We start from the raw sequence: 16,556 nt of genomic DNA on the forward strand, positions 1-16,556 counted from the left end.
AAATGAGAGAAATACAAAGGATTTTTAGATCAGAGTGAGAGAATGGAAAGTTAGGAAGACTAGGGAGTCAGGTTGAATATAGATAGCTCTTTGGAAGAGTTTTCATGTGAAGCAGAACAGAGAAATGAGGCAGTGGCGGAAGTGATACCTCTTTATATGATACAGATTTGTGTGATATAATATGTAAGTTGATTTATAATCAAGATAGCAAATAAGAAAATAAAGTTAAAAATGTTTCCTAGTTCTGTGATGTTTATACATGGTTTAATATTGTATTTTCATAGTTTTGGGAATAAAAGGCATTAAAGTTTATATCTCTTCCCTTTGAGACTGCCCTTTCCACTTGATCCTTTCTTTCTTCCCGTTCTCTACTCTTCCATTTCTATCCTCTTTCTTCTTCCTGCTCACTTTCGTCCTTCCCAGTTTCCTCGCTCCTACTTAATTTTGATATATGAATGAGGAAATAAGACATCTTGTATTTTATTTACATGAGGAAAATTAGTACAACCACTTTGAAGGAAATTTGTCAATAACTTTTCAAATTTTACATGCATATACTTCATGTAGCAATTCCTTATACATACTTGTACAAATGCTCAAAAAATGTGTTGTAAGATAGATTAATATAACAGTGCTTGTGATTAGAAAACCTAGAAATAACAAAAGCTCTATCAATTGGAAACTGTTTAATAAGTAATGGTTCGTCCATACAGTGGGAAATGCAACTATTAAAAAAATAAGAAAAAAATAGACCTCTATGTCTTGACCGAGAAAGATGTCCAAATTATATTAACTGGGAAAAGCAAGTTGCAGAAGAAGGTCCCATTTTAGCGAACATCATCTTCTATATGTATACATATGTGTGTATGTGTGCACGTTTGTATGTTGACACATACATACATTTATTTGCACACGAAGTTTCTAGAACAGTACATAACAAACTGTCGACATTGTGTATGTTTAGGAGGGCGGAGGTATCAGAATTATTCACTTTACACTTCAGTATAATTTGAATATTTTCCTTTGAACATTTATTACTTTAGTAGTAATATTTTATAAATTAAACTATCAAAGAAAATAATTAAAATATGTTCAATGTTAAGCGATAAAGGAGAAAATGGCTAGAAGGTGCAGTTACTACCTTAGGTTTTCCTGCAAGTTACTGTTGTTTGGTAAATGTATATCGCTCTTCTATAAGTTAGTCAAAATAACAATGCTCAGATTCTGAATAATCAGTTTCTTCATTTTTTTGTGTGTGAAAAATGAGGAATACTCAAAAGTTACTCATTTATATACATAAATATAAATCTTTTGCAAATCACTTGGATACATTTTGAGTATTATCTTGAGAATTACAGCTTATATTCACACTGAAAATTACATTTTAAAATGTAAACCACAGATTTATGCAGAATGATACTAGCTCTTTTCAATTTAGAATATCAGGATTGTGAAAAAGGTATAAAGAATGCAAAGGACTAGAAAGTTAAACTAAGTATTGATATATTTTAGTAAAACTTTTATTTACACAACAGGTAATGAATTAGAGGAAGATCTTGAAATTCTTGAAGAGGCTGCATTACAGGTATTGTCCAAGTATTGTAAGGATAAACTTTGTACATTAATTTAAAAGCTGTGTATTCATTCAGATCAACATTAATTTCCTTGAAAGTAGGACTCATTCATTAAATACTTCATTCTAGTTATTGGCGATTATACAGATAAATAACTTATCATTTCTCCCATTGATGGGAGAGACACGTGTGAGCCCTTGCTGTACTGCGGTGGGTGCTAACTCTGGAGTGAGCTGTGAATCCTCCGGGAGAAAGAAGAGCTACTAAGTGCCAGGGGTGTAGGGGAAGGCTTTGCAGAGCTGTGCGCGTGGAAAGTGGATCTTGAAAGTTTTATTTACCAGTTAGGAAAAAGGGGAGAAAAGATTTAGTAATAATTTAAATAATGCCTGTAGAGCACTCTGTAGTTTACAATATCTTTATTATTTACTTGTTTTTGCAGTTACACTTTGAGGTCAATATCCTCTCGTATCTTACAATTACAGTAACTAAAGTTCTGAAAAGTTATGTGACTTGTCTAGGAATTCAGCTAATTGGGATGCAGAGGCTAGTATCTAGGTCTTCTAATACCTGGTTTATCTATAAACGATTAATGGTTTATATGTATTTCCTGAAATAAATTGATCACAGCAGTAATAATAAAAACAAACATTTATTTGCTCTTTATTGAGTACTGTTTCATACATTTAACATATTTTTAACTCATTTAGTCCTCGCACCAACCCTATGAATTAGAGACTCTTACCTGCATTTACAGATAAGGAAACTGAGGCAAGGAGAATTTAAGTAATTTGCCCAGAATCACACGGCTAGAAAGCAACTGAGCTAGAATTTGACGTCTGCCAGTTTGGTAACAAAGTCTTTGATTTAGATCACTATGCTCTAATCGTAGGGAGTCATGGTGTCCTCAATAATGTTAAGAAACTTCTGGGTTTTGAAAACCCACCAGCTTATGTTTTTGTTTTTAAACAAAGAAAAGTCAAATCTTTGTACCTTAATATACAAAAATGAAAATTCAACAAACATTTAATAAATATTAATACAATATTTGTCAGACAGAATTCTAGTTAAGGAGATCCATGAAAGAGTTCATATATTATTCATCATTACAGGGATTGTTATGGTTTATAAAATGTCATTTAGGCCAGAAATAAAGAGATCTTTATTATGCTACTTGTCCCAAATTGACCACCTTTTTGGCTTGTAAGGTAATCATTGTGGTGATCTAATGTGTATATTAAACACCTACTACTTGTTAGGCAGTGTGGTGTGCATTTTATGTGTGTTATTTAACTTAAATTTTATAATAACCACAGAATAGAGATATTATTTGATCACCAGTTCATACCTTTTACATTTTCAAGAAGGTCTGTAACTTGTTAGCTCATAAGCACATACCAATAACTTGACCAAAACAGGGATTCAAACTCAGGTCTGTTTGATTTCAAAGATTATGATTTTTGAAATTGTGTAACTCATGGAAAGCAGAAGTTACTGTTGTATAAATTAGTACTGGAAGTATAGTCCTTTTCTATGAGAAATATTTTGTCTTGAAATTTATTATATAGTCATTAAAAGGTTTCTAGAGTTTCAGAATTTAAAGCAGGTCTTTCCAAAACATAAGCTAGCTTGCCAGATAGGTAAGGACTAACCTTTCCGTTTTATCTACCTCTTTTTCTTAACTTGAATCAGGTTTAGACAGGCTGATGCAATTGATGTGCAGCCACCATTAAGTTTCATCCACTTTTTGCCCAAGTCAAGACCTTGGTACCCACCCACCCAAGAGAACAGATACAACCTACCCATGATAGCTGCCAATAATGGGGACACTAAAAGAGGGAGACCTCCACAGCTGCTCACAGAAGTGTGCCATGGCCCTGACAAATGGGGATATAACGTGTAGAGGGCTAGATAGTGTGGGAGGAGCTGCACCATTTCAACTACCATGCAGATCTCTCATAAATCACTTATTTTTGTGAGAAGAAAAACACCGGAAGTATTCCATATTTTTTTCCTCCTGGAAATTTTCTACTTTATAAGCTAAAGGAACACTGGGACATGGGAAGAAAATTATGTCCCCAAAATGGCCTATCAAAAATTGTGTACAAGTTCAGAAATTCATGTAATTAAGCTTTTATATTTTAAAGTATATAAATGTTCTCTTTCACCTAACAGGTGTGCAAAACCCATTCTGGTATTCTTGGAAAGGGTTTAGCTCTTTCTCATTCACCAACTATATTAGAGGCACTGGAAGGAAACTTACCACTTCAAATCCAAAGCAATGAACAGTCCTTCCTGGATGATTTTATTGCTTGTGTTCCAGGATCTAGTGGTGGAAGGCTTGCAAGGTAACGCACTTTAAGTAAAAATCCCTTTCTTTCGAGGGTTGCCTGTCTTCATTGCTGAAGAGAAATGAAAGGAGAGTCATTCGGATATTAACATGCTGTCTCAAATAATCTACTTTATGTCTTTTGAACTTGCTGAAATATAAAATGGTAGTTAATATTTCAAAATATATTTAAAATATATGAGAGTTGTTAGTTGATTATCTTTAAGTTTCCTACAGGAACTTTTATTTATTAAAATACACGTGGAACATGTATAATTGAGAAGTCTGCGTATCGGCTAGTAGTATTTCATATCTAATTAAATGCCCAGATTTATCACTGTATTTTATTTTAATACGTGGTTTTTTTCAAATCTCCAGTTAATACAAATATAAATTTAGAATTTAAATCAAATCATTTGATGTTAATAGTGTTCTCAATTATTTTGTTGCTATTTGCTTTTTTTAAGATAAAGAAAAAAAATATGCTGGCTTGTGTGATTATTCTAGTTAATGTAGAAATCTAACTTCTCTCTGTTTTTAATTTTAAAAATGCAGAGATTACTCTTTAGTTTTAAAAACCAAAAATGGTGATTAGAGACGAATGGAAAATTTTTTGCCAGCCTCCTTGTTATCTTTGTAGATTTTTACATGTAGCAGAATTATTACTTATCTCACAGAACAACTTGAATGTAGATCATGGAATGAGTTCAGGAATGGCTTCCGCAAGTATAGAAAATTGGCAAAATTTACATGGAAGGGAAGGCAATGAGGGAAGATAGTTGAGACATTATGTAAAGAGAAGATGGACAGGACATCTACATCTTTAACCTGACTGCTCTCAAGGAAACAGAATGCCATTTCTGCCCCTAATTTTGCAGAGAAGCTGCTCTTTTGCAGGTTTTCAGGCTGGCAAGTTAAGGCAGACTTCCCTTAATAAGAATGAGTGTCGTTGGGACTTTAAATTACATTCAACCTAAATTCATTTCCTTGATTATTTTAATTCGACCATAGTTAAAATTTTGTTTCCTAATTTTAAAATTATTTCTGTTTTAGTTTTAAACCTTAGAAATCTTCATGTGCTTTGGCATATTTTAAAATTAATTTGTCATTAACGATTTCCAAGGAAGATACTTGTCATTATTACTGAATCAAAGATGAAGATTATGATTTAGTATTTTGTTTGATACATGTTTTATTCTTTTGACTTAATCATGGAAGATGTTGATGACTGGTTTTTTTGTTTGCTTGTTTCTTTCCTTACTGCTAGGTGGCTTCAGCCAGATTCCTATGCTGATCCTCAGAAAACATCTTTAATCCTGAATAAGGATGATATTCGTTGTGGTTGGCCAACTACCATAACTGTTCAAACGAAAGACCAGTATGGGGATGTGGTACATGTTCCCAATATGAAGGTAATTATATCAAAATTAAATTAATAGACAGCAATTCACTGACTATTGTAACTAATAAAATTTTAGAAATGGCAAGTACCTAGAGTCCATTTACAGAAACTTCTTTACATATATATAAGGGAGGAAGCCGAAAAGTTGTTTAAATGACTTGTTCATGTTACTTAGTATGCAGTTTTCCAAGATACATTTTGTTTGGTTTTACATTTTGCTAGGTGCTATGATGATGCAAAGGAAGGATAAGAAGGTGTCCATATAAAGAGTGCTACGCACGTATCAGGGGGGCCCTCAATACATAGTGATTGAATAAATCAATGAAAGAATACTTTTAAAAATGTTGTATTTATTCTTTGAAAGACTCAGATATATTCTGCATTTGGTACTATTGAAATAACATTTGGAATATAATGATACTTACTAAATAAATTAGGAATAAGTGAATTTGGATTGTAAAAGAATGAGGAATGGAAATAGTCACATGTTGTATTGATGAATATAGTTCTTTGTATATCTCTTCCGTGAGACATTAATTAATAATAACATTAGAGTATACTGTAATGTGTAAAATTATGTCCTTTGTGCTATAATCTGTTAATATAAGTATCTCATTTAAAACTTATTGTATTTCTCAAAAACTCAATATTGAATGAACATTTTAGGCAATCCCTAGCTGCCCCTGTCCCTCAAAATTGTATTGTAAAGTAATTTGATTGGAGCTTAGAGTTGGTTAAGCAACAAAATCTCTTTTACTTACAGAGCAGCTAAGTTTACCTCATTATTACTTTCAGTAGAACTATTTCAACTACTTGGTACATGCTTTGATTTATACCATGAAGAAGCAGAATGCTAATGAAACCTTTTACCTGACTGATAGTAAAAAAAGACATGAGATATATAGTTCACATGTCTTAAGACCAGTAAATAAAACTGTATGGAAAAGTATTTGCCCTGATCTTGTACAAAAATTAAGCTTTACCAGTGGCTGTCACAGTTTTGGTCATGACCCACAGTAAGGATTTCAGTCATGACTCAAACATAACATGGATAGGATGGAATAGAATATACTCTTAATTACATATAACATATATATATTTATACAGTATGCTGCACTACATTTTCCATCTTTTTTAAGGAAGATTGTGCCCCATCAAAGTGATTTCATGCCTACTATGAATTCACTGGAAAGCAAAAAGCAAATTATAAGAAAAAAAATAAGTAAAGAATAAAGTAATCCTGATAGTGATACAAAAAAGAAATGACTCCAAGGACAGAATTTTTATCACAATACAATACACTAATATGTTAAAAGGCTAATGTATTTATTTATGGATGAATTTCTCACTTAAGTGTATGTAGTGAATGGTTAAATCCAGTCTTTGAGCCCACGCAGTAAGTTCCTTATTTGTGAGACTACCATTTTCCTTGTCAGCCTAACATTTCTCTTTAATGTTCATACTGTTATGCTTTAAGTCTTTCTTGAGTTGTATTTTTTTTTTTTATGTCTCCTCTGCACCTTTTGCTGTCTCTTACTCCGTTTTGGTATCTGGGTTGTTCATAGCTTACATTTCAAGTCAGACTTTATGCTTTATCTTTTATGCTGTCCTCCTTTTTGTTTTTTCTTTTTTTTTCCCCCCACACGTTGTCCTATCTCTCTTTCTGTCCTTCCTGTTTTTCTCCTGTATATTTTGCTTCTCTTACTCTGCCCTTTTTTACACTAAACTTCTTACTCATTATGCTCAAAATCTATATCAGATTTATTTCTATTTTAGAAACCATATCTAGGAAAGTCCTGAAAACATTATTTAGGAAATGTGATTTGCATACTTATTGATTTTTAATTTGTTAATATCATATTGAATACAAAATTAACTTAATCTGTTTTTATTTTCAGCCTAATAGAAAGTACATGAACTTTTAGGAGCATTTTAGATTTACCAAATTTGTTTAAATATGTTTATGTAATAACAGCCAGTTATTTGAAACAAAAAAGTTGGTTTGTAGCTGTTTCAGTGAGATCTAAAATGCTTTAAGTAGCAAGTGTTATTGTTACTTTTTAACTTATAAAAATGATTATTCCAAGAAAATTTTCTTTAGTGAAAAGAGACAGTCACATAGGAAATAAAAGAATAACAAAAAAAATGTTTAAAGAAGCAGTTTATAAAAGAAAGCAGAATATTTATCATTGTATAATATCTCAGTAGTCAGCGTATAAAATTGTTAAGTTATTTACTTGAGGGTTCCTAGTACACAGCCAAGTAAGTATACTTCAAATGTTAATTTATGTAAATATAGTGTAGTTGTTTAAAGAAAGATTGAATCAAAATAGTATGTATATAAATAGTAGCAGTGTATATGAGTTGAAGAGTTTTACTAATACACCTTTAAATTTCTATGTTTTAAATATATAAGATGGATTTGTAATGTTTTTAGGGCAGCATGTCAGTTCAAATACTGATCACTCATAACCCCAACTAAAGATTGTGGTTATTTAATGGAGCATATTTGCCAGCTGCACTTAATTTTATGTTGGTAGTCAGAGTCGCAAAGTACTGACTCCATAGAATTGAAATAATAAGAATAATAAACATTAAAGATATTCCACAGTTCTGGGATGCTCCTGGATTACTAAACTCATGCTGTTACTTTCATCAATACTACCCTTACTATTTCTGTCAAGATCTTATTGTTGAATTAGCTGTTCTTAACCACAAAAGTGGTGTCTGAAAGGAACGGAAGAAGCTTTGAGTTTAAGAATGAGGATGACACCTGATGAGCTAAAGTGGCATTTAAATTGCTTAGCAGGTGGCCTGTTAGCTCTCAGTGGGTCAGAGCTCAGTGCTAATAATAAATTGCTTGTAACTTTGTGGTTGTCTATCAAGGGGTTTTTGCTCATGCATAAACAAACATACAAGCAACAATAAAATGTTTTATTGTAATTCCTGGAAAGAATTTCGAAGTATTGTTTATAAAATAATTTGTGCTTTCACATATTGTTTTAATATGCATTAGCAAATCTGTTTTTTGCATCTGTACAGTAAAGTAGATGAAAGATAACCTCATTTTATTGTTGAAGAAGTTGAGCTAGAAAGCTTAATTAGATTGCTTAGATCAAATAGGTTGATCTATTTGATGACAGAGCTGTCTAACAGTACTCTTCCTTCACTAGAGTAAATAAAATTCTTTAGGCTTTAGGTATGAGATTTGTATTATTATGTGTTAATTTTTAAGATTTATCAATGGAGTACATTTTCCTTTGCAGAATGGTTAAAATTGAGATTAGCACTTCAAAATATGTGGAGATGATGAGAAAGTATTTATACTTAAGTTACCTGATAAAATAATTTAATGTTAGTCCCTGCAAAAATTCGATGTAGATTCATTCTACTATGCATTCCTGTACTTTATTAATGGTGGCATCTATTTTTATTTTATGTTTTGATAGCTATGATTATTTATTCTAAAAAACAAGTTCTCTGTTTTACACTGTGTTCATATTCATATTGTGGAACCATCTTAAGGTCGTTCTGGCATTATTAAATAAGCCTTTGAAGAGAATGCCCACGATGGGCCATTGATAACAAAAAATTTATAGAATCGTGGGTCCATAACTGTAAATTGCTTTTTTTGATGTGTCCTGGACAGTTATATAATAATAATATTTGCCTTTTATAATATCTTGGTTTAGGTGGAAGTGAAAGCCGTTCCTGTTTCTCAGAAAAAAACATCTTTACAACAAGAACAAGTAAAGAAACCTCAAAGGATTCCTGGCAGTCCTGCAGTAACTGCTGTATCTTCTAACACTGACATGACTTTTGGCGGGTTGGCCTCACCAAAGCTGGATGTTTCCTATGAACCAATGATAGTGAAAGAAGCTCGATATATTGCCATAACAATGATGAAGGTAATTTATTTTACTTAACCAGAAAAAATATTTATTTTTCACCCTTTCTTCATTTAACAAACGCTGCAGTGATTCAAATTCAGACACAAAATTGCAGATGTAGAGAGTTGTTGATGTAAAATTTGCAGCATATTTTTTAGAATGATGTTGTTTTCTTTCAAAGAGGGTTTTCATTTGTTTTTAAAAGATGTCCAGAGGGGATCACCAATAACAGAACAAGTTAATCCAATCAGAGACTGAGATGGTTGAAAACTGAAATTCAGTTCCTGCAAAAGTACTTATCTATATTCAATTTACCATTATTCTTAGGACATAGCCCTTAGCATCCTTCAATTTGTGGTTCTCCCAAATGCCAGGCTCATCTCTTTTGGTTTCTGACTTCCGGCTTTTTAGCTTATCGATGCTTTTAGATAGATATAAAACATATATAAATATATTTTATCCAGCTTTTTTAGTAATATCCAGAGGCAATGTTAGTCTGAATTATAAAGATGGTCATTATTTGAACCATAAGTTAGATATTTTGCCATTATCAGAGTAAAATGGTGAGCCATTCAAGGCATTCATTTAGAGAAATGACACCATTAGATTTTTTATAAAGAATATGGAGAATGTAATGGGGCAGATAATCAAGAGACATGGTTTTGTTTAAGTCTCTATAGGAGACTTTTGACTTAGTCTGGTGAGATACGCTGACCCCTTGGACTAGTGAGACTTGAGACTAAACTCAAGAGATGTTTAGGTTCCTTAGGGTTTGGTGGCTAATGGGGATGGAGTAAAGAGAAAGAGGAAGGACATAAAAGGTGAAGTTCACATTTTGAGTTTGAGTAGTAAGGTTGATCATTTTGGAAGAGGGGTAGGTTATGGTTGAGGAAGATAATAGTTTTGGATGTGATGAGTTTTAGATATCTCTGAAATACCCATATGAAGATTTATACAAAAGGAAGTTGAATTACAAACCTGCAGTGATCAGTCACTTCTTTTCTCCAGAAAAGAATTTGAGAATAATCAGCAGTTGGATTACTTAGAAAGGTAGATAGCTACTTCCATGAGTGAAGAGAGAAGTACTAGGACAGGATCCTGAAAAACACCAATATCAGTGATTCTCAAACTTTTGTCTACATTAAAAAGAATAAATAAATAAATAAATAAATAAATAAATAAATAAATAAATAAATAATTTCAAAAACACAAACTTTTGTTTATATCAGTCATCGGGAGCACTTATTAGAAGAGATTTTTCAATCATCAAAAGATTTAGATTTATTAACTCTAGAGAGAGATTCAAGAATTTGTATATAAAAAAAATATGCAGAGTAATTCACATTCAGAACCTAACCTTTGAGAAACATTGATTTACAAGACAGATAAAAAAGAAAAAAAGAAAGAAAGAGAGGGGCCGGAGAAGGAAGGGAAGGGAAAAAAGCAAAGGAAAAATCAAGCATTGATAAGAATACTAGCCAAAGCGATAAGAGATTAAACTAGGACCATGTCACGTCCAGCGCAACAAGGGTTGTGGGGAACGAGGAGAGCGGCGCAGGGTTAAGAAACACAATAGCCAAAAATAGAGTGCAGGCGAGGCCCAGGGACTCCACCCTCAAGGACTGAGCCCCAAATCGGGCCAACGCATAGCTTTTATTAGTTAGGTGAGGAAGTAAAGTTTATTAATCTCAAGATCTGTGAATCTCACACATTGTACTAGGAAACTGATTCAAGCCAATCACCCTTGCCTGCAGGCAGAGGAACCAAAAGTCTCAGGATGTATGTACCTCCCCAAGGGACAAAACCTTTATGCATATGAATAGATGGAGAGCACATCACTGAGTCACTTCCCCTGCAGGTTGTGAGAAGGAATGCAGCCACAGAGGCGGAGGCTCTCCTTAGCCTCTGGGGAAAGGTGGGGGGCTGTGCCCGCCTCTATGGACTCTGTGAGTTCTCCAGATGGTCCCCACGCAGCTGTGTCTGGCTTAGGTCGTTCCCCCCAGGGGGAATCATACCCATCATTGACTAACCAGCCATCCTTTGGGGCCAAACAGGGAGACATAAGGTGTAAACACAAAGGTGAAGCAACGTCCCTGAAAGGATCCGTCTCACAGACTCTCCTTTCTTTAGGGGCAGGTACGAGCAGACAGACGGGTAGGCTACTGCGTGGCAACAGGACCAGAGCTTACTTTTGCCACTTTCACTGCCACATTGCATATAATAATTCATTTAATCCTCACAACAACCCTATAAATTCTGGTTTTATTCCCATTTACAATTGAAGTTTGGAGAGGTTAAATAACTTGTCTGTGGCCACACCAATGGCGAGGAGTATGACTTCAGATTTGATTTTCCTAACCACCTGTGGCATGTCAAAGAAAGAGTGCTTTCAGAAGGTTTAACAATGCTATGCTGCAGAAGTGAAGCTTTGAAAGGGATCTAGTGACACTGACTCATGATCTTGGCAGGGACAGTTTCAGAGGCTTGGTGGACTGATGAGCAGCAGGTGAAAATAGCTAGAGGCAAGATGTATATAGATTAAGTCCTTCAAGATGTTTGGTTGTAAAAAGAAACAGAGGACATGGAACTGAGTGAAAGCCTTTGAGTTTAGAATTAAGTATACAAAGACTCACCCATTTTAATACTGATGAGGACACAATTGAAAGGAAGGAAACTGGGAAGATAGTCTTAGATGAAATGGTGTCTAGAGTGCAGGTGGAGGGATTAGCCTTAAATAGGAAAATCGAGTTACCAGAACTGAATGTAGTGTTTTGCCACTTTCACTCTTTCAGGAAAGGGAAAAGAAAATAATACGGATGTAGGTAATTTGTAAGTTGTGCAGCCAAAAAAATTATTTCTAATAGTAATTGAATGCTTTACTTTGGAGGTAGGATTGATGAATCTTAGGGTCAAGATTTTGAAACAAAGGGGGAAAAATAAAACAGTCATTGTGGAGAATTAAGGAGGACTAATCAGAAAGATTTTAAGAGATCCTTCAAGAATTAGTTGAAATTGAAGATAATGCAGTACAGTCTGAATCATATGAATATGGATAAGATAATCATTGGATTGATTCAGCTTTGAGGTTTTGCCTGATTGTTCAACAAATGAATAGTGAGAGAAGGGAGTTTAGCGTTTGGCGATTAAAGAAAGGGCAGTGGAACCTTATTGGTTTGGAAAGGAAAATGAAAGAGGATTCAGAGAGAGAAATTTGAGGGGGTGAAGACTAGAAATTTAAAAATTGATATAGTAGGGGTCACTGAGGCAGAAAACTGAGCAGGCCGTTACAATTCTGAGTAATGTCACGGGTTTATGACTTTTTGTGTGAGTGACCAAAATAAAGATGAAGTTAAGATTATTGAGGTTGATGAAATTAAGGAGCTGAAAAGCTGGAGTTTTGGATGAATTGTCCACTGTTAAAGAATTCAAAGGTAAACATTTCATTTCAATTTTTTAGGGATTTAATTTCTGGCCTCTTTACCTCCCAGATTATTCTTAGTTTCCTGTGAATATGCTTCCATCTGTATCATTTCTTTTGAAAATCTAGTTACCAGAACTGAATATAGTATTTTAAGAATGTTCTGAGTAGCCCAGGGTTAGAGCATGTACAGAATACCATTCCCAAATTGTCTCTGAGATATTAATTCATGTTCCAGGAAATTATCACCGACTCACAGGTACTGTGTGCTACTCAGTAGTGATCCAAATACTGTGGAGGAGGAAAAGGGAAATATGATATATTCTTTCATTACTAGATAAATAATGTGTATTGGAGGGAAAGTAGGAGTCTGGAAACCTGGGTTTTCCTGCTATTACCACCTTTGTACTCTTACTAGACTTAACCTTAAATTACATCGTTCTCATTTGTAACTTTTTACCAGGTGAAAGCAGCTAAATTATTTCTAAATCACTTTTATGAAAACGGAAAGGGTGGGGAAAAGGAAGGGGGGCCCTGAGTGGGGTGGGTATGCTTCCCTTTACTAATTGTAGTACAAGTGAGAAGTGAATGAGCAGTTGGAGAACTTTACCTGAACCTTGAAAGATGATAAATATGGTAATGTTGTAGGAATACAAAAGTACTGGGAATAATGTGACAAGTTTCATGTACCTGCAGTCCATTTTTGTCTTTACATTTCACCATAATTTTTTCAGATATTTTCATTATTTTTATTAAGAAACATATTGTTATAGTTGTAATTGCAGCCCTGGTCCCATTTCCACCCCTTCCCTAAAGGTACCCATTATCCTGAATGTAATGGTTCTCATTCCCAGATATTTTTTTATACTTTACTGAATACAAATTTATCCATAAGCAATATATTTAGAATTGTTTGTGTTTTTCAGAAGTTTATAAAAATGGTGTCATATGCACATGTCATTTTGCCAGTGTTTTTTTTGCTCAACCCTGTTTTTAAGATTTAGCCATAGAGCTGTATGTAGTTCATTCATTTTAACTGCTTTAAATTGAGTATGCCAGTGTATTACTGTTTTATAATTTGTTCATTCTCTTACTAATGAGCACTTAGGTTGTTTCTAGTTTTTTTCATTATTATAAACTGTACTGAAATAAACATTCTTGTATATGTCTCCTTTTGAAGAATTTTTTTCTCCAAGATATGTATCTAGAAGTGGAATTGCTGGAATGCATGTATTTAGCTATATTAAATATTGCCAAAACTTATACTCGCACCAGCAGTGTTTCAAAATGCTAGATATTTAATGTTCTCATCAGCACTTTTGTTGTTGTTTTAATTTGCATTTCCTTGATTCCGGTCTAGTTGAATAACTTTTGAAATGTTTATTGGTCTTTCAGATTTCTTCTTCAGTGATTTGTCTTTATTCACTTCTGTGTTGTTTCTCTCTTTTGTATTGATTATTCTTTATATATTATGGATTCATTTCCCATTTGGTTATGTAAATTACAAATCCTCTTCTCCCAGATGAAAGCTTATCTTTGACTTTCTATAAGTGTGTTTGTTTTGGAGAAATTTATAAGTTTTTAGTGGACTCAGATTTCTTCTGATGTTGTTGATGGTGTTATTTGTTACATTTGGGTCTTTAACACACCTAGAATTTATTTTTTGTAAATGGTGTGATGTAATTTTCTTTTTCTCCTATATGGATAACCATTTGTCTTAGTACCATTTATTGAATATTCTATTACTGCATTAATCAAGAATGTTTGTAAAGATTTTGTGATTCTCACTGGTGTCTTTCTTAAAGGTTTACGAAAATTACTCATTTGAAGAACTGCGTTTTGCATCACCAACTCCTAAGAGGTAAGGATCATTTCCTCAAAGTATATTCAAAACTTGTCAACTGCTTGCAGTTAAAATCATCCTGCATTTCAACTTTATTTTCCAGAAATAAATATTATATAGCATTTTTTAAATTCCCAGTAGAGATTTACCACAAATTTTATAAAGTGTGGATTTTCAGGTAGAATGTATTTATATTCACTGTAATACTGCCAATATGTTTCATAATACTAAAGTAGTAGGAAAAAATAACTATTCAAAATATATAAATTGGCTTGTTTAGGGTTGATTAGCTCGTTTTTTCTGTTTTTGTTTCCTTTACCTAATGAGTTGCAGAGCAATTTCAGTTATGAGATCTTAATTTTATGAGGACTTAATTTTTCAGCCCCTGAGTAATTCTTTTAATTCCAGAATTTTTTGACTTACTATTTTATTTGCTGGTTAGGAGAAGTACTTTCTAAAATAATGCTTGAAAAAAATTGTTAGATAGATTATACTTTCGAGAGACCACCTCCATAGAATTTAGAAAAAGTTCCAAAGTGAATCTTAGAAAGCATAATTACTTACACGTTTTATTATATCATGTATCACATGACTTACTAGAAATTAGCAGGTTAGTATGACTTTATGCTGACATGTATGCAAAGTAAAGTTTTAAGGCATAGTCTAGTGAGGTTTTTGTCACTATATCCAAGTTTTGAGACTGTCTAGAAATAGGGAAGTAGCATTTTGTCTCTGGCTTAATTTTAGTTACAAAATGTCTATACAGTGGAAACATGATGTTATAAAATAAATATGAACTGTATAGATATATAACATGTTAAATATGAACAAATTGGCCATTTACCAGTAAACAGGTTTTCATATTCATTGGGCATTTTAAACCTAATTAAAATGGTCTCTTATCTAAATAAACACGTTTATTCATTCATCAAACACTATTAAGCATGTACTGTATGGAAGACATTGGTACAGGCTCTGGGATACTTGTATGAACAAGACAAGCTGCTGGTTCTCATGGCATTTATATTCCTGTGGAGAAACAAGCTATAAATAAGTAAACAAAATAATAATAATAATAATAATAAATATGGTTACTTGATAGTGATGGAGTGGGGAAAGCTCATTCTAAGCAGAGAAAATCAGGGGTGGATGGAGCTTTTGATGTGTTGAGGAACAGAAGTATGAGGGTTGGAGACTAGTAAGCAAGAGGGGAAATGATCAAAGATGACAACAGAGAAGTACATGATAGCCATATTATAAAGGGACTTGTCCGCCATTTTAAGGAGTTTGAATTTTCTTCTAAGCATCTTTAGTTAAGAGGGTTTTGAGCAGGGGAATGAGACATGATTTACATTTTTAAAAGATCACTCTGGATATTCTCTGGAGTACGAATTGTAGGGGAGCAAGAGTAGGAACAGAGAGATGAGTTTGAGTATAAGTGGCTTGGACTAGGAATGGAAGGAAGCAGTGGAAATGAGGAATTGGATGGATTGGGGCTATACGAGTACTTAAAAGGTAAAGCCAACAGCCTTGCTGCTAGAATAGAAATAGGAGGTGAAGGAAAGAGAAGAGTCAAGAATGATTGTAGATTTCTTCAGCTTCATTAGCAGTATAGAGCATATAGCAGTACACGGGTTGGCCAACTTTGGCCTGCAGGGCAAATCAGGCCTGTTTCTGTAAATAAAGTTGTGTTAGAAAACAGCCTTGCTCATCAGCTCATCTATTGTCTGTGGGTTCTTTCCCACTACAATGTAACACTTCTGACAGACTAAAGTATTACAGAAAAATGCTGCTGACCCATTGTCTGAGTTGTCATGATTTTTATGAGGATCAATAAGCCTGAAAAATGAGCACGTGTTTTTGTTGTTGTTGTTATTGTTGTTTTGTTTTGTTGTGCTGGGTGTTAGGGTGAGAGAGAAATAAGAGTTCTTCTTTAGATATATTACAGTTGAGATGCCAAGATGCCTCTTAGTTATCTAAGTAGTGGTATTTCCAGGGCAACTGGAAATACAGTTTGAAATTCAGGGAAGAAATAAATTTTGGAGTCTTCTATATGAGGTAGTATTTACAACAGAGGAATGGATAAATGATCAGCTAGAGAAC

At 33.5% G+C, this 16,556-nt stretch overlaps 1 protein-coding gene across 6 annotated transcripts in view; it reads left to right on the plus strand.

The window, feature by feature from the left end:
* MYCBP2 (MYC binding protein 2) overlaps window positions 1–16,556 on the plus strand; it is a 251,054-nt gene that overhangs the window by 147,155 nt on the left and 87,343 nt on the right. For all 6 annotated transcript variants that reach the window (XM_081045566.1, XM_081045567.1, XM_081045571.1 and 3 more), the window contains 5 exons: window positions 1,536–1,585; window positions 3,747–3,919; window positions 5,168–5,312; window positions 8,995–9,210; window positions 14,416–14,471. In XM_081045566.1, coding sequence (XP_080901692.1) covers window positions 1,536–1,585; window positions 3,747–3,919; window positions 5,168–5,312; window positions 8,995–9,210; window positions 14,416–14,471 — 640 coding nt within the window. The remainder of the gene's footprint in view (window positions 1–1,535; window positions 1,586–3,746; window positions 3,920–5,167; window positions 5,313–8,994; window positions 9,211–14,415; window positions 14,472–16,556) is intronic.

Source organism: Rhinolophus hipposideros (genome assembly GCF_964194185.1).
Source record: "Rhinolophus hipposideros genome assembly, chromosome: 4".
Classification (NCBI taxonomy): domain Eukaryota; kingdom Metazoa; phylum Chordata; class Mammalia; order Chiroptera; family Rhinolophidae; genus Rhinolophus; species Rhinolophus hipposideros.